The following is a 23756-nucleotide window of genomic DNA, read 5'->3' on the forward strand; positions in this document are numbered from 1 at the left end:
AAGTGGCTAGTAGCTGTTCTGTTTGGGCAGAAACTCTCCTCTGAAAGGCTCATAAAAACTCAGGTAACTCATGAGAAGGCCCATGAGGCAACTCTCTGAAGTTCTAGAAACAACAAACAGTCCCTGAAAGAGAGGACACTACTCAGTGGAAGCTGCCTGTAAGTGGAGTGGCAAGCTCCAGGGATGCATGCTAGGCAGCCAAGACTCTCTCAGGAAAAAAACAAGACAAAACAAAATTGTGCTTTGCTCAATTTGATGTATTTTGCTTTCTGGGAACAAAATTTTCTCAGTTGTTTGGGACAATATTGATACTATAAAATAATCTGATACAATTACTCAGAAGAAATAAATTTAAACTTGACTCTGAGCAAATGAGCCTGATGTTTAAAAAAAGGGGTGGTGGTGGTGGTGGTGGTGGCAAAGTCTCCTTATATAGCCTTGGCTGGCATTGAACCCACACATGTCTGCCTGACTCTGCTCCCAAATGCTAGTATTAAAGTCATGTGAGAACATGTGCATCTGTTTTGTGTTTTGGGACAATATCTTGTGCCCAAGAGTCTCCTGTCTTAGCTTCCCAAGTGATGTGATTACATGTGATACTAGTAGCTGCATCAGTATACCTGGCTGCTATTTTCATTCATTAATGAAATGTGATCATAAAAAACCAAACTAAGCCAAATCAAAAAACTACAGCTGCCAGGCAGTGGTGGCGCATGCCGGTAATCCCAGTACTTGGGAGGCGGAGGCAGGTGGAGCTCTGTGAGTTCAAGGCCAGCCTGGTCTCCAAAGTGAGTTCCAGGAAAGCTGCAAAGCTACACAGAGAAACCCTGTCTCGAAAAACAACAAAACAACACAAAACAAAACAAAAAACTACAGCTGAGTATGGTAGCACTTGGGAGGAAGAAGGACCAAGAGTTCAAGGTCACAGTGAGTTAGAGACCAGCCTGGGTTATACAAACCATGTTTTAATATAAACAAAGCCCAAAGAATGACTACCCCCAAATAAAATTTAAAAACATAGCCAGGCATTGGTGGCACATGCCTTTAATCCCAGCACTTAGGAGGCAGAGACAAAGGATCTCTGTGAGTTCGAGGCCAGCCTGGGCTACAGAGTGAGTTCCAGGACAGCCAAGGCTATGTAAGAAACCTTGTCTTGAAAAACAAAACAGAACAAAACAAAACCCATAAAAGGGTCTGCAGAGATGGCTGGTGAGTAAAGTGCTTTCTATACAAGTATCAAGCTATAAGTCAGATCCAACCCAACCCCATGTACAAGCTAGGCATGGTAGTCCATGCCTGTCACACAGTACTGAGGTGGGTAGAAACAGGCAGATGCCAGGGGCTCTTTGGTCAGCCAGTCTTGCCAAACTTCCAAGTTTAGGTCAAGTTGGAGACTGTCTCAAAGAATAAAGCAGAGAAGTAAAGTGGAAAGACATCCAGACAACAGTCTCTGGCTTCTGCACGCACCCCCCCCCCCCACACACACACAAAGGGCTGGCAGGACGCTGTTACAAAGCAACAAGGAAAGAGCCAAAAACTTTTCATCATTCCCGTACACAGCTGCTAGGAGCATAATCAGTACACCACATCTGAAAGCCACCCTAGCTGTGAAAACTGAAAACATACGTAACTTACAACTCAGGAATTCTCCTCTGTGTATAACCAGCGGGATTGCGCAGACATTATGACATTCCGAAGAGTGTACATGCAGCACTGTATACTATCAAAACTGTCCAAAAGTCCGGCAGGGCCAATAAGACCGCATAGCCACACAGCAGAATACCATGTAGATAGTGAGAAGAAACAGCTACATGCAACTTGGATGGCTCCCACTCCATGTTATTGAGAAAAAGAAACCAGATACCAAGAAGTACATTTTTTAGAGTTTCACTTTTATAAAGCTCAAAAGTATACTTCTCATAATCAACAAGCCTGTACTGGCCAGCTTTCATTGGAATATGTCAGGGCATGTGACCTAGAAAAATGACTCTAACCCTTTAATGTATACATGAAACGCCCTGCTATCTTGTTAAAATTTGGAAACTGAAGGGGGTCCCTAATTCTGCCTTTCAAGCTACAGTGGCTGCTGGTCTCATAGGGAAGCCTAGCTCATAGGTGACTTGTTGAGCCAGTGGACATTTGGCCTACATGAGTCCAGTCATTGGTGAGAAATTCCTATTAGTGCACATGGACACCATCTGGGGAAAGACCACAGAAAGCAACGGCCCCCCAATAAGCCATTCCTTTACTGATAAAACTTTAAGTTAAAGAATCTTAAAAGTAGGCATGCAGAAAAAAGGGTTGGGAGGTCCCTTGGTGGTATGCTGTTGCCTTGAACTCTCAAGGCCCAGTTCAGTCCCCAGCAGTACCATCAAAATGACAGCAAGCCAACAAAAGAAAATAACAACATCAACAAACAAAACCCACATTTAAAAATGAGAAAATAAGCTGGGCGGTGGTGGCATATGCCTTTAGTTCCAGCACTCAGGAGGCAGAGGCAGGAGGATCTCTGTGAGTTCGAGGCCAGCCTGCTCTACAGATTGAGTTCCACGACAGCCAGGGCTATACAGAGAGACCCTGTCTTAAAAAACAAAACAAACACAACAACAAAAAAGAAATTAGAAAGCCCCATTCTTGGATAATTTCCAACCATGTATATATAGAGTGCACCTTACACAGACACCTTCACTGTCTTTAAAAAAAAGCTCCCCTCTCAAAAGAACCAGAACTAATTCAATACCACCAGTATGATCAGACATAAAGATTATAATTGACATTCTTGGGGTTAAAATAAAATACAGAATATTCTGACTCACCTTACAAGGGCAAGCAAATTGTCAAGAAGTCTCAGGATCTGCTCTGTGCAAGGGTTACGGAAGATTGGATTTCCACTGGGTGTGTAACCCACCAGAAACCCCCCAGTTCTGGCCTCTTCTAGGTCGGAAGGCCAGCTAGTTCGTCTCAAAACCCCCAGAATGCTGTGCACACAAAAGGTTATCTACAGAGAAGAATGAGAAACACAGCAGGAAATGAGTGGCCAAGCCCTGTGACATGTGATCACGGTGACGGCACAGTGACTGAGGCAGAGACAGGAAGAAGCCTCTATCTCCCACCCCATCAAGATTCCTGTCCTTGTCTTTATGGTCCAGTCCAAGAGGGGTCTTCTCACGGCCATTTTCAGGAGCAGTGGTAGCTCTCCCTTTTCCTTAGGATGTCTTTCCAGGGGTTTAACGACCCTTCATAGTACCTTGGGTAAAGGGTGGCTTAGATGAGCTCTCCCACCAATGTGTTTAAACTGCCATTTTTTACCTTTGGCCCTCCGGCTGGGACTCGACAGCTTGCATCCTAACCCCCACCCCTCATGCCAGGCTGATCATGTGGCTTTCACCACAGTGGCTGATTTGAGACCTGACACTGGAAAGCCTCAGGTTTTTAAGGTTTCAAGGTTTGGCCATCACTTAGGACTTCTTCACATGCCAGAGAGCAATAGCAGGGGGGACTCACCCTGCGACCAAGTTCTGACCTACTTCCTCATTACACCTCCAGTCTTCCTTAAAGCCCAAATAATGACTTCATAGAAAAGAGCATCTGCTCTGCTGTGGGAACTAACTCAAGAATTCAAGACTGAAGGAGAAAAGAAAGGAGAAACTTAGAGCAGGAGGAAGTCCTGGGTCTCTCACCAGTACAGAAAACACATCTGAGAAACTTCATCAACGGCAACACCCTAACTCCTGCCCGTGGCCAGCGCAACCCCCATTCCCAGCAGAGTCTTACTCGCGCACGGTTGGCGCCACATGGATCCTCCGCAGCTGGATCACAGGTTTTCAGATCAGCGCCCACATAGGCAATGAAGGCATCAACATCTGTCAGCACTCTGGAGGGGCAAGAAAAGTTACATCATCATTTCTTTAAAGACACAGAGTTACTTTTAGCTAAGTGTATAGTGTGCCTGTGTGTGGGCATGTGTATGTGAGTGCAGGTGAAGGCCAATGGAGGCCATTGGGTCCCCTGGAGTTAGTTACAGGCAGCTGTGAGCAGTTCACCCTGGTATTTAGCACTGAACTCTAGTTGTCTGGAAAAGCAGTAAGCTCTCCTAACATCCCTCCAGCCCCTACACAAGTTTTTTTTTTTTTTAGTGTTTGCTTGCACCTGTCTGTGCACAAGTGTGTCTGGTATTGCAAAGTCAGAAAAGGGCACTGGATTCCTTGGACCTAGAGTTATAGATGGTTGTGAGACACCATGTAGGTCCTTGGAAATGGATGAACATGGGTCCTCTCCAAGAACAATAAATGCTCTTTTAACATTTGAGCCATCTACCTAGCCCCTCAGATTTTTTTTTTTTTTTTTTTTTTTTTTTTTTTTTTTTGGAGCTGAGGATTGAACCCAGGGCCTTGTGCTTGTTAGGCAAGCACTCTACCACTGAGCTAAATCCCCAACCCCAGATTTTTTTTTAAATTTCCTCCGAGACAGGGTCTAGCTGGCCTGGAATTCCCTATGTATACCAGGCTGGCCTCGAACTCACATTGGTATATGCTTCTGCTGGAATTAAAGGCATACACCAACACAGCTTCCCTGTATCATGACTTTAAGGAAGGGCAATTTCCTCCACAAGAGTTAATAGTAGATAGACCAAGCATGATCATCACAGGTTTAGAATCCCAGCACTTGAGAGGAAGAGGACAATGAGGATTGGGAGTTGAAGGTCATACTAGGCTACTGGTGACCCTGTCTCAAGAAACCAAATAAAAAAACTAACAGATTATCAGACCCCAAACATAGTTTTGTTTTTGGATTTTTGAGACAGGGTTTCTCTGTGTAATAGCCTTGGCTGTCCTGGAACTCACTCTGCAGACCAGGCTGGCCTCAAACAGACAGAGATCTGTCTGCCTCTGCCTCTCGAGTGCTGGGATTTTAAGGCATGTGCCACCACCACCTGGCCCCAAACACAGTTTTTATAGTGAGAAGAGTTTAATCATATGAATTATATGAAGCTGTTATTTGAAAGTTTATCTTAACATTCCCACTCCCAAAATCATTGCTTATTTTACAAATTAAAAAAGTCAACAAAATAAACAGATTCTCTACTATGTGGGCAACACAGGCACCAGGGGCCATAGATCCCCCTGTGGTTATTTCTCCGATGGTGTTGAAGCAGCCCTGCAAACATCACACAGCTCTGTACACCCTAGGACCACGCTAGCCATCTCTGCCCATTGCCTTCCCTCCCACACCTACATAGAGCAAGGTGACATTTCAGAGAAGAGATTAAATGTTGAGAGAGCTGAAGGTATCACTGATAGTTTGGGCACAGCCCCGAATCCTTACATCCCTCCCCCAGCCTGGCACAACTCTCGAAATAGACTAGGTCTACCTAAGAACAGTCAGGTTAGTAGTCCCCAAGGTCTCCTGTACCTGCACATTTCTTCAGAAAGCCAGATGTTGACCATTGGTGCCATCAGCTCTTCTAGGAATAACTTCTGTCGCTCATAATTCTTAAATTGGTTGCTAATGAGAACCAGGGCTTCCATGAGGGCGCTCTTCTCCATCTGGGTCAGGAGCAGCTCACTGGACAGGAGTTGCTTCACATGGCTATAAAGCATGTCGAAATTGGGCTGCATATCACAAAGAAAAAAGGCCTGACTGTCAGAGAGATGGGCCACTCAAGGATGCCAGAAAACCCAGACAGTCTCTAGATCAGGCCTGTGTACTCTGTGCTAATGTTTGTCGATGTCTGAAGAGGAAGGAGCCAGGCTAGGGCAGCTGTGTCTGGTGCTTTTCTACACTAGTATTACTAGATCTTCATCAAAATCAATCTATTGCTTACACACAGAAACAGCTACTATGCATTCAGAGAAGCAATTTCAAAGTAATCTTTTTATGTGGACTAATGTCAACTTTTTAAAAAATCCCCACAAGAATTGCAGAAATCTGCATCTGGCTTCTCTCAAAAATCAGACAACTACTTGGAATTGAGAACATCAGAATGAGAGAGTGGTCATTTATAGGGCAAACTCACTTACTCACACAGAAAAGAATTGTGCATCTTGAGGGGCAGATTCAGTTAAATATTAAACTGTATCATTAAGTTAGGGGTCCTCAACCTGTGGGTAACGACCCCTTTGGGGGTCACATATCAGATATCCTGCATATCAGGTATTTGAAGTAGCAATGAAATCATTGCATGGTTGGGGTCAGCACAACATGTGGAGCTGTATTAAAGGGTCACACAGCGTCAGGAAGGGTGAGAACCTTTGTAAAAGGAAGAACGCAGCAATTCAAGAAAGCTCTCTACACAGAGGACTCAGTGTGGCACAGCTCGAGTCCAGCAGCTTACCAGAACAAGATCAGGGTAGTCCCGGCACATCTTGTTGATGGAGGAACAAGCATGTCTCCTCACATTCCTCACTGCACGAGTCCTGGGGGCCTAGAGAGACATTCCCCAAACACAGAGATACTTTCAAATACAACTCATTAATGAAGCTGAAAGCCATGTGACAGTCAGCAGATTCACAGTCCATGTCTAAGGGTAAAATAAAGTGAGATTCAGTCTCCGTGAACCTGTGTGTTCAGATTTGCCCTAGGATATCTCCAGAAAAACATCATAGGATTATGTTTTGCTAATCCTTCCATACACACAAAAATCAAGGTTAAATATGAGTATGAGGTATTCATACCTAAGTTTACAAGGAGTTAGAATCTGATAGTTTAATGAATGGTCTCAGCTGGGCATGGCAACGCATGCCTGTAATCCTAGCACTGGGAGGCAGAGGCAAGAAAGCAGAGTTTAAGGCCAGCCTGAGATGCACAGTAAGAACCTGCTTCAAAAAGTAACCCAAAATAAAACGAGAAAAAATGGTCTTACCTTACTTTCTCCAACAGTTTCAAAAGTAACAGATGAAAATAGCTGAGGGGGAAGAAAAGAAATGTCCACTGCTGTTTTTAAACAGACATGAGCTCCCCACAGACTCTGCAAGTATATCCTTGGCATCCATCTGGTGGCAGCAGAGATGGTGGGGACAGCTTTTCATTAGTGTCATGAAACTTCAGAAGTCCACTCTCTCAGGAGCCTCTACAGGAGGCTCAAGAGCTCTATCTTTACCTTTGCAACATTTATAAAGTAGAAGGTGGGGATTCTCAGACTGATCAGTTGATGTCATCACCTACAGCTCAGCCAAGGACATGTCTCTTGTCTATTTTTCATCAAGAAGAGATGACCACCCGAGTCCACTTTCTAACTGCCCCTCTGCATGAAACCCCACAGGACCTCTCCACCTCTTGGTGAGCCCCTGCTGCAGCTGGCCCACTCCTTAAGGTGCTGCTGGCATGTGCACAGCACTGTCTTCCTCTCCCTGGCCAGCTCTTCCTTCTAGGAGAGGCAGGGTTGGGTTTCTTTCCCTCTCTGCTGCTCCTCTACTGATGCTGATACTACATCCCCTGCTAGAGCAGGACCCCTCCCAGATGAATATGCAAATCCTGTTTCCCATGGCTAAATGTCTAGTCTTTTTTCTTTGCTTTTTATATTTATTTATGCATTTTATGTGTATGAGTGTTTTGTCTGCGTGTATGCCTACATCACATGCATTCCTGATGTCTGAGACCAGTACAAGTGTGTAAAGATTCCCTGGAACTTGAATAACAGGTGGTTATTAGCTACCATGTGGGTGCTGGGAACTGAACTCTGGACTTTTGCAAGAACAGCAAGTGTTCTCAACCATCGCTCCAGCCATCTTACACTTCTAGTCTTGGGGCAATGCTTTAATTTTATCTCATCACCCCCTAAAGTTTAGACATTTAAATTCCAATCACCAATATTGAGAGCTGTCTTAAGTTTAATGTATTATATTAACTTCAGATGCACTGAACACTAAGCCAGAAACCTGAAAAATTATTCATGCTGTCCCTGTCTCTCACGATTCCTACCAGCAATCCAACAGCACACTTTGAAACCTGCCTCAGTTCCCCTTTCTGCTTCCTAGCATCGAAGTCTGTTCATTACAATACCATATAGGTGGGTACAGTGTCTGTTTATGTGCCTTTTCCACAATGGTCCTAAACCATAAGGTGCTAGCATAGTGCTTGATCCACAGGAAGTACCAAGTAAATCATCTAATAAATCAACACATATGCCTGCCTCTTGACCAGCTTATAACATATATTTTCAAACAGTTACAAAAGGTGACTCAAGTTTTAAAATAAAATTTGCAAAGAAGACAGGCTTATACCTTAGAGAAAACATGGGGCAGGAACTCAGGTTTGTATGTGACAAATGGGAAAAGTGCTGAGACATTGGTGAGGACACAGGACAGGATGAGGGGATCCTTCATCTCAAAGTTCAAGACCATCTGCAGTAGCTCTATCCCATCCTTAACCGGGACCTCCTGTAACAGACAGGAGAGAAGTCAATAGCTCAGGAGCCACCAGCACAAGCCCTCAATCTGCTTTATCCTCTAGGCGATAAATATATAATGTAGTTAGCATAAGTGACTGAATAAAGCGCATGCACAAGCAGTGTGTTAGTCTGTTGCTGGGAACTGAACCTAGAGCCTCATGTGTACCAGGACAATGCTTTATCACTGGCTAAACTCACTTTTCCCCCACAGCCAACACTTTGTATCTTGAGACAGTTTGTTTTCCATGCTGGCCATGAACTCAGTCTGGAGTCCAAGGGAACTTTGAACCATAATCCTTCTGCCTCAGCTTCCTCTGTAGCTAGGAATCTAAGCAGTCCTATGAGGTCCAGCTTATGCACTGCTTTTCATCCATTAAAGTCTAAACAACCGTCCAACTTTATTAAAATAGTTCTGCTGGACGGTGGTGGTTGCACGCCTTTAATTCCAGCACTCAGGAGGCAGAGGCAGGCAGATCTCTGTGAGTTTAAGGATAGCCTGGTCTATAGCGTGAGTTCCAGGACAGCCAGGGCTACAAAGAAATACTGTCAGGGCTGGAGAGATGGATGGCTCAGTGGTTAAGAGCACAAGCTGCTCTTCCAGACCCAGGTTTAATTCCCAGCACTCACAGGGAAGCTCATATTTGTCTGTAACTCTGTTCCAGGGCTTCTGAGACCCTCATACAGACATACATACAGGTAAAACACAAAATGAATATAAAATTTAAAAATTATATACATATATATATATAAAAAAAACTTGTCTTGAAAAACAAAGCAAATACCATAAATGACGGTACATGTACCACAGCAGGGATATATCATTTCCTACCAGTAAAACACATGCACACATTGTTACAAGTTCAAGGCCAGCCAAGCTGCACAGTAAGACTCTGTCCCAAGTAAATAAGTAAAATAAATCCTTTTGCTTAAATTTCCAATTAGTTAACTTGAATAAAAGATTTTAGGGGAATGCCTAAATCTGCTGTGTAAGTTATATTTTTTCTTTTAAAATTTATTTTTATTATCTGTGTGCATGTGCTAAGCTGCTTCTGCTTATAGTGAAGGTGCAAACTGGGAAGCCTACAAACTGTCTGACTAGCAACAGAGGCAGCTTGAAGCCTGTCACTTGTACAGCCATGGAGACAAACACTGAAGGCTTCATGAAGAAGATAACTTTATCACACACATATCCATCAACACTTCTCTTTCAAGACTACTTTAACCCAGGGTTAAGGCTAAAGCTAAGAGGTCATGTGCAAGGCCCGAGGTTAAATCGTCAGCAATACAGTGAGAAGACAAATGAAAGGCTGTTACAAAATCTAGCCACAACCCACAGGCACCTGCCCTCAAACACTTTCTGGACTTAAGCTAGACACAGACAAATGCTGAGAAGTCTATCTCCTGTTTCCAAGCAAGTCAGGCTCATGCTTATATGCTGAACAGAAAGGGAGAAAGTAGGACTGTTTCCTTGATTGAGAAGCGGTTTTCTTGACATACGTATCACACTTACTCTTAAGACAGGGTTTCTCTGTATAACTGTCCTGACTGTCCTGGAACTTGCACTGTAGACCAGGCTGGCCTTGAACTCAGAGACCTGCCTGCCTCCGCTTCCCGAGCACAGGGATTAAAAGCATGTGCCACTACCACCTAGCAACGCACTTACTCTTTTAAGTATAACCTAACCTGTAAAAAAACACAACTTGGGGGGAAAATGCAGAATCCAAGGTTTTGTGACATTGTAGACCAAGCTCAGAATGTCTTCATTTCAAACTGAAAAGCAGGTGACATTAGTCACCCTGAGATCTAATTTGGAAGGACTTGTTTACACAGCTAACCCAGAACACACCATGGTGCAAATACTCCCAAACTAGCTGTGACTGAATGAATCTGGATTGAATGAATATGGACAATATAGCATATGCCGCTATCCAGTTAATTACAGCTCAGGGAATGTTCTAACTGAAGGTAAACAGGCTACAAGAAGGACAGCAGGACAAGCCACTATCAGTTATTATTCTGGGAGGACAAAGGCACCCCAGCACAAGTATTATGCTTCACGTGCCATAGCCGAGAAAGCTGCTTTATGGAGAGAAAGCTTCTGTCACTGTCCTAGCTACGGCTTCCATGTGGCTCCCATGTACTACCAGGCTCAACCAACCATCCCACCAAATGCACACTGATGTTGAAGGGCTTAAAGTCACAGACCTGAGTGTTAGTCTCACTTATAGCATTTATTGCCTGTGAATATGTATTTAAACATCTCTAAATCTGTTTTCTCTTTTGTAAGATGCGCATCCATAGGTTTCCCTATCTATCTACCAGTTTACAAGAGTCAAAAATTATTCAGTCAGCATGGGAAAGTTACTTACGTCTTTGTCTATTGTTCGAAACATCTGGTTGATCACACTTTCCAAAAAAAAGGTCATGGCTTCCCATTGTGCATAGGATGATGAGAAGATAGAGCAAAAGCCTCCCTCTCCGGTTCCAGCTGGAGAACACACTTTTGAAAGACACATGCAAACACTGTTCAGTGTGGTAGGATAGCAGAGCACAAAGAGTCACAACCAGGGCCTCAAAGAACACTTGGTAATTTCAGAGGTAAAAGAGCAGTCCCAATTTTGGAACAAAACAAAACAACCTGGCACATGTGAGGCCTGAGAAGGCTGCTATCTCCTTCCACCTCCCTTCATGAACACAGTTGAGAACATGCATGTAAGCAAATGTGTGGCTTGCACAGCATTTGAAAATTATTAATTGCTACCCTTGTTAGATGGCAATCTAGGAGACTCCAAATAATTAAAATATTTGAGCTTATAAAGAATTATTTCAAGTTAGGGCTGTTGCTCAGCAGTAGCATTCTTGCTTTTAACATTTATTTACAAGGTCCTGGGTGCATCCCCTGAGGCTTAGGAGAGGTGAGAGTGTGAGTAGGCATTGAAATCCTAGCTCTCAAGGGCTGAGGACAGTTGAGTCTGCGGCAGCTTAGGCTACACAGCAAGTTCTAGGCCACCCTAAGTTACACAAAAAGACCCTGTTTCAAACACATATATGTAAGCATGCACAGTCCCAGACCCCCAACACCAACAGCAGAAATAAAAGAACAATTCTTCCAATAAGGAAATTACTTAAGCTATAAAATGCTGCTACCCATCCAATAGTCTCATAGCAATTCTCAGGGTTACATCTAGAGAAATGCGCTAGGGTCCAAGTTCATAAACATCACCCAAACAGATGAGCCAGGGAGAAGTCACAGACAGAGATCAGTAGGTTGACAGTCAACCTCCATAGAGTGTTGCCTCACACAGTCAAGTCACCCCACCTTCAGAGTGCAATCAAAACCCTCACAAGTGAAGGCTAGAGCCCACAATTCACACCCTTAGTGCCATCACCGTGCCGTGTCGTACACTTGCATGTCCCTATGCCTAACCAGAGATTCTTTCTGAAAGTAAGCCCGTGCTCTACGTTGGCACTTGGCTGAAGCGAAACGTCGGGGGTAGACAGTCTGATTAATGGTATCCCTGAGAAAAAGAGTAAAGCCAACAACCGTGGGTTCTGCCAGAAGAGCAGAACAAAGACAACGCTGAGAGAGGCATGGCGGCTTCGCTGTGACAGCCCATTCCTGGTACTATCTGCTCTTCCTCGGTGAGCAAAGCAAAGTACTACCTAGGAGGAAGGGAGTGGGCAGTGGGCCAAGTGACTTTTTAACAGTATTAGCATACGGCTCTAACATGTATGTACAGTTTTCATAGAGCATTAACATTTAACAATAAAGGACAAGGGCAGAAACTAACAGTTCGCAGGTCCCGCGTCAATGGGCGCCGACAGCTGGTACTTGAGCCACTCTGTGGCCATCTGGAAGCTGGTCTTAGGGTCCAAGCGGCACACCCATCTCAGCACCTCTCCTTGCTGGGCTCGGGAGGCTGACAAAGAAAGGACGTGAATCAGCACTGGCACACAGTACTCAACAGCTATCCATTTATCTGTGGTCACTGGTTTGCACACTTATGTTCTAGATCCAACAGAGGCTCATTCTAGGTTTCTTTCTGTCTGTCTGTCTTTCTTTCTTTCTTTCTCTCTCTCTCTTTCTCTCTTCCTTTCCCTTCCCCTCCCCCCCTCTCTTTTTCAGTTGAGACAGGGTCTCGCTCTGTAGACCAGGCTCACAGAGATCACCTGCCTCTGCTTCCCAAGTGCTGGGATTAAAGGTGTGTGCCACCACTGCCCAGCTTTTTTGTTCTGTTGTTTTTCTAGATTTCTTGAATTAATGATCCCAAAAACTTAAAAAAGAACAAAATTACTCCTGAAAATGTCTTGCCAGCTAGCTCCTGTACCCAGCATTTTCACTGAAAGTAGAAGGAGCACCTGGACAGGATGTAAGATGGTCTGGCTGCTTGGAGAAGCGCCTTATTTCTCAAATGTTCAACACGAGTACACCATGCTGAAATGTGGCATTGATAGTAATACAACACACGGCACAGAATACATAGTGCTGAAATGTGGCACCAGCATCATCCACAGTAAGAATCTGGAACTTAGAGGATTGCTTTCCAGGTCTGAGGATGTGTCACACCCATGATTACAGTAGGAGATGCCATTCTGAGAGTGCTGGTAGGAAGTTTCAGGCACTTACAGTTGAAGAAAGCATTGAAGTCCTCATCACTATCAAAATCAAATCGAGAATATTCACAGCTGGGGCTGTCTGTCTTAGAAGGAAAGCCCATCTAGAATGAGAAAGACAATCGGTGGGGGGAGGGAGGGGGTAAGAATGGACCTACTGAAGACTATGTAGCCTTCAGCAGCCAAAGCCCTTCCTGATCCACCTAAGAGGAGCCACGGGTTTGCACGACAGTAACTACTCTGTCCCCCTGAATCCAGCCACTCCCCAGCTCCAACACTCTAGAGAAAACACAGCCAGCTGGTATGCTCCTCGAGATTCCTCAGGGACAAAAACTTCTGGGGTTCATTTAAGGCTCAAGTATGAACACAGCTCAAGAAGAAGTACTAATTCCATATGCAATAGAGTTGAAGGATCAGCAATGGCTGGTTTCACCATATACTAATCAAGCAAGCTGTATATGATGGCACACATCTACAATCCCAGCATTTGAGAGAAGAGGCAAGATGATCTCATCTCTCTGCAAGTTCAAGGCTAGCCTTGTCTACATAGTACTTGTAGGCCAAAGTGTGTTACAGTGAGAGTTTGTCTCAAAAAACAAAAACAAAAACAAAAAAAAAAATCAAAACATTAAAAACTCAAATAAATGAAAAAGTACCATAAAACCATAGCAAAACTAGAACACAGTATGTGTTAAATAAATTCTTGAGGAGACAGAGTCCAAGTCTCTGACTTTACACCTTCCCGATGAGGGTTGGGGTTTGTTTGTATTCTGCATCTGCATGTGCATCTTTCCTAGAATGCACAAGTCCTGGAAGGAAGATAAGAAGGAAGGGAGGGAGGGAGGGAAGGAAAGCAGGAGGCTGGAAGGAGGGACAGTCTCTGGAGGGAGAGCACTCACTCAGAGCTGCTACCCTCACTGCTCACATGCATTCCCAACTTGTACATGACCTTCAGAAACAATCCTTAGATATTACTCCATCTGAGAATCCACCTGATTCCCCCTCATGTATTTCCAGAACATTCTGCTAAATCTGCTTTTAATTCCTAAGCAGCAATTAACTTATGGCTCTGTTGTTTTCTTAGCACTTCATTCCATACTTCATATTTAAGTGTTCTAAATAAAGGAGGAACAGGTATAATGACCATTCTGAACTGCTTTCTTCCCCAATAAGAAAATCTTCTTAGAGGATTTAGAGAGTCAGTGATGTCAATCAAAATCTTATGTCTAGTCAGCAACACTCTACAATTTAGGATTCCCATTACTTACCTTGACTAAGTTGGTCATAGATGCACGAAGATATTTTGGTATTATTGCTAACAGCGATGGATCACGGGATAGAATCTCATGCCTAAAGAGGGCTCCCCAGGTCATATGGGTCGAAGAGCGTAGAAACTAAACCAAAACAAAAACCCTACAGTTCAGCTGAAGGGGTTGGATATTAGCTGAGCAAGATCATTACTCAAACTGTCCACAGGAGGAAGCTCTGCATTTTGCAATCACTTATGCAGTGCATCACAACGGATGACTGGATGATGACACAGTGGGTCAGGTGCGAGTCCTGGAGCATGAGCAGGATGTCACTTAACCCTTTCTCTCTTCAGAGGGTACTAGGATCACAGAGCCACAGAAGAAAAACCTTGAATTTAAAATTTTTCTTGTTTAAATCACCTGGGCCACAAACCCACCTCATGGAGCACAAGCAGAAAGCCACCTGCAGGGAAACCTGTGACCAAGACAGTGACAGCTGGAGGAACAGACCCAGTAATTCCCTTTTGAATGTTTACTTATTATATTGTGTGGCTCTGTGTGTTACAGGCAGAGGTCAGAAGTTGGTTCCCCCCCCCCCCCCCCCCCCCCCCGGTCACTGCACGTCCCAGGGATGGAGCTTGTGTAGCACTGACCCTCCATCAGGCCCTCAGGAGGTATTCCTTAGGTCCGACGGACATTTGCACATAGGTAGGAGATACTTCAGGACACAACACTTGATGTGGGTTGACCATACTAACTTTGTCAAGTTATTCGTATAATGTTTACCTGACTCGGATGGGTTGTGAAAGCAAGAAAAGACTCCAGGTACTTTGCAAAGTTTGCTGGTGTTTGTATATTAGCATCTAAGCCCTACAGAAGAAAAAGACCACATTAATAAGACTGAGTAAAGAGCAGCTGAAAGGAGATGGCTCAGGGAAGGCGGGGAGAGTGAGTAATAAACAGACAACAGAAACAACATTGTCTGTTATCTTAACACTAGGAAAGCTGAGGCAGAAACAGGCCAAGTTTAAAAATAAGACTAAGCTGTCTCAGAAATTAAAAACAAAGGTTATAAGAAAACAGCATTAGTCGGGTGGTGGTGGTACACACCTTTAGCCCCAGCATTCAGGAAGCAGAGGCAGGAGGATCTCTATGAGCTTGAGGCCAGCCTAGTCTACAGAGCAAGATCCAGGACAGCCAGAACTGTTACACAGAGAAACACTGTCTCATAAAACAAAAACAAAACAAAAAACAACAAAAAAAGAATAATATTTCATCAAACCTGTTCTACTTATATTTCTGTGACTCAACTGTTAAATACTCATTTAATCCAGGTGTGGTTGTAGTCACCTTTAGTCCCAGCTCTGGGAAACAGAGGCAGGTGGATCACTATAAGTCTGAGGCAAGTCTGGTTACATAGTGAGTCCCAGGCCAGCCAGGGCTACATAGTGAGATTCTATGTCAACAAAAAAGCAAACCACCACCACCACCAAAAACCAACAACATCAAAAGACCCAAGACCACCAATCCATGCACCATGCCCACCTTTTCACTGAAGATGATTTGCTCTATGAATCCTGTGAAAACACTGGCAGAGCAATGCTCATCAACTAACACCAGTGAAGTGGAAAAGTGCCTCCATGATTTCTAAGTCAAGGAATCCCCAGGCAGCCCCGTGCTCTTCAGAGCACACTTGCTCACCAGCAGTGCACACAGCAGATTGCCCAGTGCGCATAACACCTGACAAAGTCTCTTCAGGAAGAGGTAGTGCTTTTCCACCAAGCCTCCTCCGTCAGCAGTCCTGTTGGAGGAGGAGAATTGTGTGGTGAGTCCCACAGGCAGATACTGTCGTGTCTCACCAACACAGCCTCAGTGTCTACCAATGTCAAAGACAACTACAGGCCAACCTCGGGGACAGAGGCGGACCTTTGTGAATTCAAGGCCAGCCTGGCTTACATACTGAGCAGACAGCCAAGCCTATAAAGAGAGACTGTCTCAAAAAACAAGCAAACAAACAAACACTCTGGCATGGTGGCACCTGCCTTTGATCCCAGCCCACTGAGAGCCTGGCTTGATCTACATCGCTAGTTCCAGACCAGCTAGGGAGATACAGTGAGACTCTGTTTCAAACAAACAATAAACCAAAATGACAAAACCCAACAATGAAAGATGGAGAGATGGCTCAGAGGTTAAGAGCACCGACTGACTGCTCTTCCAGGGGTCCTGAGTTCAATTCCCAGCACCCACATGATGGCTCACAGCCATCTGTAATGAGATGACACCCTCTTCTGTGTACATAATAAATAAATAAATCTTAAAAAAAAAAGAAAAAGAAAAAAGATTGATGTAGGATATGGTTTCAACGCAATCTCTTGCCTCATCATTAAACACTGGATTCTGGACATGAGAAAAGTCCTTACCACTTTAGGGCAGCTTGAGTGTGAGACTTAAAGGGACAGGGCACACCCGGAAGCAGCATCACAGAAACACTGGCTGAGACCCAGGAGGTCATGAGAGATTCTCCGCATTGGAAAACAGGGTATTGATGTAACAATTTCTTATATCAGGGACCAAAAAAGGATAGAATAAAAATATTTTGTCTTCAGTCAGCCAGATGGCTTAGCAGGTAGTGGCACTTGCCGCCAAGACCAAAGATTTGAGCTCAATTCCAGGAACCTATGGGGGGGATAGGACAAAATTGGCTCCCACAAATTGTCCTCTAACCACGTACATACTGCGATATGTGCCTGTGTATACTTTCAAGCAAATAAAAATAGATAAATCAAATTAAAAATATTTTGGTCAAGCATGGTGGTGCACACCTCTAACCTTAGTAAAGATAGGCATGTCTCAGGGTTCAAGGCCAGCCTGGTCTATACAATGAGATCCTGTCTCAAACAAACAACCAAACAAACAAAAAACAAAAAAACACCAAAGCAAAACAAAAATTGTCTCACTTTCCTAAATTACTGAGTTTAGGTCTATAATTCACCAGAATCCAATAGCTCTTCAAAAACAGTAACAATAACAACAACAACAACAACAAAACAAACTACATCTTCATCTTTTTTTGGTGATGAAAATTAGCCTGAGACAAATAAGATTATTCACACTAACAGCAGTGAGTAACAACTCATGTGAGTTACAGAAGTAACTGAGACCTGGAGGCAGGACAGGATGAGAAAATAGGAGTCTGAGGGAAAACCAGAATCTGGAAGGCTGCAGAAAGACAGCAGGCTCTCTGTAGCCTTCCTGCATATTTTGAATCATAAAGCTTTCCTAATTGTGGGTAGGTGTGGTAGGTACCAACTGAGGAAATGCATATAGGACACCTCTGTGAGTATATCAAAGTTGCTACAGATTTAAGAGATGGACCTTAGGAGCAGTAACCACAGTGATAACCAAAGATACAGTGAGTTCCAAGACAGCCAAGGCCATGTACAGATATCACAAACCAAAGTAGCTTCCTTTGTTCCCATGGTTAAGACTGTATCATTCTTTGACTTATTTACCTGGTAGTTATTGAAATTAGCAAGGATGATTCATATTCTCATTCATTCATATTCTGTCTGTCTGTCTGTCTGTCTGTCTCTCTTTCTCTCACACACACACACACACACACACACACACACACACACACACACACACAAATGTAAAAACAAAAAACAGGGGTTGGGGATTTAGCTCAGTGGTAGAGTGCTTGCCTAGCAAGCGCAAGGCCCTGGGTTTGGTCCTCAGCTCCACAAAAAACAAAACAAAACAAAAACCAAAAACCAAAACTGAAGGCCAGAAAAAACATACTGTAGGAGGAGGATTGGGGAGGATTGGGGAGGACTGGGAGGATTGGGGAGGACTGGGAGGAGAGTAAACTGTGGTCAGAATATATTCTCTAAAAAACCTATTGTCAATAAAAATCGAAATTATTAAAAAATAAAACTACTGTAGGGCTAGGTGGGCTATCAATGATACTTTGGTGTTTCCTCAGCATGTACAAAGCTTGCCATTCAATCTTTTGCACCAAAATGAGCAAAAAACAAAACAAAAGAAAGCAAAAACCACCTAAAGTAAGGGCTGGGGACAGCACCAACAGATTCTGTCTTTGTATGAGGACCAGAGTTCGCTCTCCAGTACCTCTGTAAAAGCTGGATGTGTGCCTGTAACTCTAGTGCAGGGGAATGAAAACAAGCAGCCTTTGGAGCACAGTGGCCAGCTAGTCTAGCCAGTGAGTGTGATCCAGGTTCAGTGAAATGCTGGCTCAAAAACACAAAGAGCACAGCAATAAAGGAAGACACCGATATCGACCTCTGACCTCCACACAAATTAACATCTATACACACACTATATATAAATAAAATGAAAACAAAATAACAAAAAAACATCGAAACCCCATAACATATTGAAAGGCAGAGACTCACTGTGCAGCAGAGAGAATATAATGCATAGCAACATCTCCAAATAAGATCATCAAGGGTTTCCGGTCATCCAACTTGCCCTGGACCCAATTTTAGAAAAACATGGTCATACATACTAACTATAGTACAAAAAAAAAATCCCAAACAACAAAAAAACAAAAACAAGAACAAAAAACCTTCATAGTACTGATATCTTCTATACCACTAAATGACATCATAGTAAGCTTTAAACTTAAATGCTATTAATTTAATATAATTAAATAAATATAAATTTGTTAAATATAAAGTGATAAGAATCATAGCTATTTCATGGACCCACTAGACTAAATGCTCAAAGGATGAAATCCCCAACCCTTTAAACACAGTGAGACACACAGCTGAACTGGCTTTAATACATGGTGGTTTAAATGAGCACGTACTCTGTCAGCTGGGGTATATGAACACTTGGTCCCAGCTGGGGGGACCCTTAGGAGGTGCAGTCTTGCTGTAGAAAGGAGTATGAAGTGGGGGTCTTTCAGAGCATTTAGCCCTCCTCTTTTCTAGTGGTCTCAGCTTCCTGGCCCTGTCACCACACCTGCTGACATGATGGACTCTCATTCTGGTGGAACCATAAGCCAAAATAAACCATTTTGTTCACTAATACCAAGTGTTCACTTACTTTCCTGCTGACTGCAATGAGCAGACACTCGGCGGCTCCCAACTGCAGTTCCTGTTCATTAAGAAGCAGGCACAGTGTCTCCAGCAGTTTGCAGTTTTCCGCCACGATATGATTCAGAGTCACCCAGTCGATGTAGCCTGCTAAAGTATTCAGTGCTGCGATGCTTACTCGACAGTTGGCTTTAGCCTGTGTGAAAACACTTAACTATGAGGCACTGAATTACAATTTATTTTCAAGTTCTGAAAGAAAAATGATTTAAAAAAAACAAAACAAAACAAAACTGTTTTCCCATAATAGTTACTGACAGGGAGCTCAAATTTCTTTCCTGGTAACAACCATTTCCTAGCATTCTCAGCAGAAAGTCCCATATGTCACTGTACCTCCCACTATCGATAAGCAGGGAACCAAACAAGAGCCACCCCTGGCTGGGGCCATCAGGCACACCTACCCATACCTGAGGCTTTAAGAAGTGTCCTTCCAACTCCACACAGTGCTCTTACCTCCACCTCCTTAGAAGCATCAGCCTTCTGGAAGAAAAGTATAAAGAACCCAAGGGATTAATGAGGAAAAGGACACGATCACTTCCTACTCTCTAATAAAGGGCCTGGAAGGATGAGGTTTTACACAGATCCAACTTTTTCGGTTTGTTTTCAGACAAGGTCTTGCTATACAGCTTTGGTATGCATGGAACTCACTATGTACCCCAGGTATCTCCTGCCTCATTCTGAGATGAGATGTGTGATCAACTTTTAACACTGGCAATCAAGAGACTGACCAAAGAACAGGGTAAAGAAAGAAACTAAGTTTGGGACCACCTATGTATAACTACAGTAAATCATGCATGCCATAGTAGTAAATGCCCAACACCAAAGTTGGCTGCTCTGCATAAATGTGTACAAATACAGCTGATTTTTATCCTATGTATCAAGTTCTAGGACAGCCAGCTGACATAGTGAGACTGTTTCAAACACCTACAACTCCCGAAGACAAAGGAGAAATAAAAACAAGCCAAAGTCATGACGCTCTGCAGTACTCGAAGGCCATTGTTACGAGAGTCCTAAAGGACGTAAGCAATGGCAGCTAGGTCAGTTTCTACCTTTCACAACAACCCTCCACAAGCCCCGCAGCCAGCGGATGGGATCCAAGGAGCAAGCCTCTTTTTTCATCATCTGTGTACAATTTAATACTCTCCTTAATTGGCATTGTGAAGGGACACAAATAGAGCAGGAACTATGAGTGACACAGAAATGCAAAATGTAGTGCCAGGTAGGTGGTGCCTGTCAGATCTCAGGATCTGGAAGGTGGGAGCAGTAGGGTGACATGTTTGAAGCCAACCCTGGAATACATGAGACCATATCTCAAACAACAGTAATAAAATAAAAAGACCAAAGGTGACTTCTTGGTGTGTTCTAACTCTTGAGAGGGCAGCCTGGTTAAAAGACAGAAATGGGGCACAGAGGGAAAGGAGGAGACCCTCCAGGATTTATTTCTGATTTATGTGCAAGCCATCTCCAAACAGAGCTGCTTTGAGTGCAATTAATATGTAGAAACCAACAGACTGCATTAATGATAACTATCAACAAGGAAAAAGCTCTCTAAGCAGCGAAAATATAATTTTTTAAAAAGAAAATTGAGAAAGAATCCCAAAAGGATGAGAGGATACAAGGAATTAATACCCAGAAATTTTTTCTTTCTTATTGTTGTTTTTTGAGATAGGGTCTCTCTATGTAGCTCTGACTGGCCAGCAACTATATGGACCAGGCTAGCCTCAAACACAGAGATCTGTCTGCCTCTGCATCCTAAGTGCTGGGATAAAGACACATAAAGACATGTGGCACATTTTCTAAAATCTACTCACTTATAATTTATGGTATGTGTCCAGGCACAGAACTGATGTGGAGATCAAAGGCGAAAAAGAAAATGTTTAGTTTTCTCCCTCTACAAATTGGGTCTCAGGATGAGACTCAGGCTGTGAGGCTTGGCAGCAAGTACCCTTTACCCACTGTTGTAGTTTGCTGGCTTAGAAAATAATTTTTCGCCACATAGTGTTGTGTAGCTTTTCACAGACCCTACTGTATGAAGTGCAGCTTTCCAGGTGCTAACTATTCTGAGTTTGAAACTATTCTCATTTACTGGATTCTGGCCTTGAACTCTGTCTAGCAGAAGAGAATATTATATACTGACTTTTTTACCCTGACCACTTAAATGTTGGGATGACAGGTGTGAACCACCACACCCAGCATTTAAAAGTAGCTAGGCATGGTAGTGCATGCCTTCAGTCCCAGCTCTTGGGAGGCAGAGGCAGGCAGATCTCGGAGTTCAAGGCCAGCCTGGTCCACAGAGTGAGTTCCAGGGCAGACAGGGATGCATAGAGAAACTCTATCTTGATACCCTGCCTCCCCCCAAAACATGTAAATACTGCTGAGGTTCAAAAACTTTGATCTATAATTCTTTCAAGAATTAAGGAACATCATCATTAATTTACTGTTATTAGACTATAAAAATATGTGTCCTAACCTAATCTGGCAAACCTGCTTCTATTTCCTCCATGAAGCTAATCCATCTTAAAGAATGGGATTGCATTTCCTAAGGAAAACAGATTCTGATATTTGTTTTGTTTTAAGATAGTCTCCTCAAATATGTAGCTGGGAGTGAATTTGAACATCTTTTTTTGTAGGGCACATGTGGTATATGCATGTGTGCGTGTGTGCATGTATATACAGATACACGTGCATGTGTGTTTGAGTGACGTAGAGGCTGTACAAGGTCAATATCATGTGTCTTCTATTGTTCTCCTCCCTACTGTTTCTGAGGCAGGGTTTCTCACTAAAGCCAGAGCTCACCAGCTGGCTAGCCTGGTCATGTAGCAAGTTCCGAGGATCCAGTTGTGTCCATTGATCAGTCCTGGGATTACAGACACCGCCTAACTCAGGTCCACATGCTTGTATGGCAAGAACTTTACTCACTGAACCATCTCCCCAGTTCTTTCCACCCATTGGGTTTTTATTTTATTAATATTATTATTTGTTTTTCTGAGACAGGGTCTCACTATATAGTTCTGGCTGTCTTCTTCTGGAACTCACTATGGAGACCAGGCTGGCTCAACCTCACAGAGATCTTCTTGTCTCTGCCCCCAAAGTGCTGGGATTAAAAGCATGAACACTACCGTGCCCAGCTAACTTTTTCTTTTTAAAAGATTTTTATTTTCATTCATGTAAATAAGTGTGCCTGTATGAGTATATGCCATGTGTCTAAAGGTGTCAGTGGGGGCCAAAAGATAGTGTCTGGTCCTCTGGAGATGGAATTATAGTTATGAACTGCCATGTGGGTTCTAGAAACCAAACACAGGTCCTCAACACTCTTTACAGATGAGCCAGCTCTCAAACTCCAGGATTACCTTTCAAATACCTTCTTCTGAAAAATGGCTTCTAAAAATGATAAAGGTGGGAAACACAGTGTCTGTTTTCTGTAGAAGAAAAACCCTCTAAGAACAGAATACCACATCACGCAGTGACAATTAATACACACTGCAACTGACCCACTGCAAAAGGAACCAGGCCCAAAAGCACCCCATGACTTATCTGGACTGACTGACCATCGGCGGCCTGGAAGGGTTTTGTTGTCTCACTAATTGATGGGTGTGAGGATTTTGCCCCCAATGTACTTGTGCACCAAGTATGTGTCTGGTTCTTGAGGAAGCCAAGAGGGTATCAGAGCTTCTGGGACTAGATTTATAGATGATTATGAGATGCCCTGTGGGTGCTAGGAACCAAATCCCATCTAGAGTTTTAATAACAAATATTAACCTGCAGTTTTATGCTTCTTAGTTTTTGTAGACAAAACTCTCAATATGTATGTAACCTAGCTAACCTGAAACTCATTAGTATACCAGGCTGCCTTGGAACTTGGGAGATCTGCTTGCCTCTGACTTCTCTGTGATGGAATAAAGGAGTGTGCCACCATCCCTGGCTCTTATGCTGTTTTTAAAGGAATGGAATGATTTTATTTTGGAAGGAATTTACATATAAACTCATTGAGCTGAATATCTGAGAAAAGTGTAATTTCTCTCCTGACATTTCCCAGAAATGTTGCTCTAAAGATGGCATTACCTTCTGCTAAACCAGACCTGCTCATTTCCCCCTGGAAAGTCATTTTCACAAAAACAACAAACAAAACATTCCAAAACAAAAAATATTCAGGTCAAATATAGGCCCTTTGCTGTACCCAGTGCATAGGTCTTCAATCCCAGCTACTCTGGAGGCTAAGACAAGAAGGACCATGAGGTCATAGCCTGCTTGGATGCTGAGTGGGTTAAGGACATCCCTGGCAACTTAGCAAGAATTTCACTCAAAACAAAAAGCAAGAGTATGCTGAAGGTATAGCTTCATAGCAAAGTGCATGCTTAGAATATAAGCAGAGTACAATTTCCAGCT

The 23756-nt window shown here is 43.4% G+C and overlaps 1 protein-coding gene across 1 annotated transcript in view; it reads right to left on the reverse strand.

Moving 5' to 3' along the window:
• The window catches only part of Xpo5 (exportin 5), a 43126-nt gene that overhangs the window by 12271 nt on the left and 7099 nt on the right, over positions 1 to 23756 (reverse strand). Inside the window, exons 6-20 of the mRNA XM_036167352.1 lie at positions 19824 to 19850; positions 19324 to 19509; positions 18669 to 18745; positions 15955 to 16054; positions 15040 to 15123; positions 14272 to 14397; positions 13017 to 13107; positions 12181 to 12309; positions 10759 to 10889; positions 8223 to 8378; positions 6863 to 6904; positions 6335 to 6424; positions 5413 to 5612; positions 3775 to 3874; positions 2817 to 2998 (exon numbers count right to left, since the gene is read on the reverse strand). Coding sequence (XP_036023245.1) covers positions 2817 to 2998; positions 3775 to 3874; positions 5413 to 5612; positions 6335 to 6424; positions 6863 to 6904; positions 8223 to 8378; positions 10759 to 10889; positions 12181 to 12309; positions 13017 to 13107; positions 14272 to 14397; positions 15040 to 15123; positions 15955 to 16054; positions 18669 to 18745; positions 19324 to 19509; positions 19824 to 19850 — 1721 coding nt within the window. The remainder of the gene's footprint in view (positions 1 to 2816; positions 2999 to 3774; positions 3875 to 5412; positions 5613 to 6334; positions 6425 to 6862; positions 6905 to 8222; positions 8379 to 10758; positions 10890 to 12180; positions 12310 to 13016; positions 13108 to 14271; positions 14398 to 15039; positions 15124 to 15954; positions 16055 to 18668; positions 18746 to 19323; positions 19510 to 19823; positions 19851 to 23756) is intronic.

This window comes from Onychomys torridus, chromosome 18, assembly GCF_903995425.1.
Source record: "Onychomys torridus chromosome 18, mOncTor1.1, whole genome shotgun sequence".
Classification (NCBI taxonomy): domain Eukaryota; kingdom Metazoa; phylum Chordata; class Mammalia; order Rodentia; family Cricetidae; genus Onychomys; species Onychomys torridus.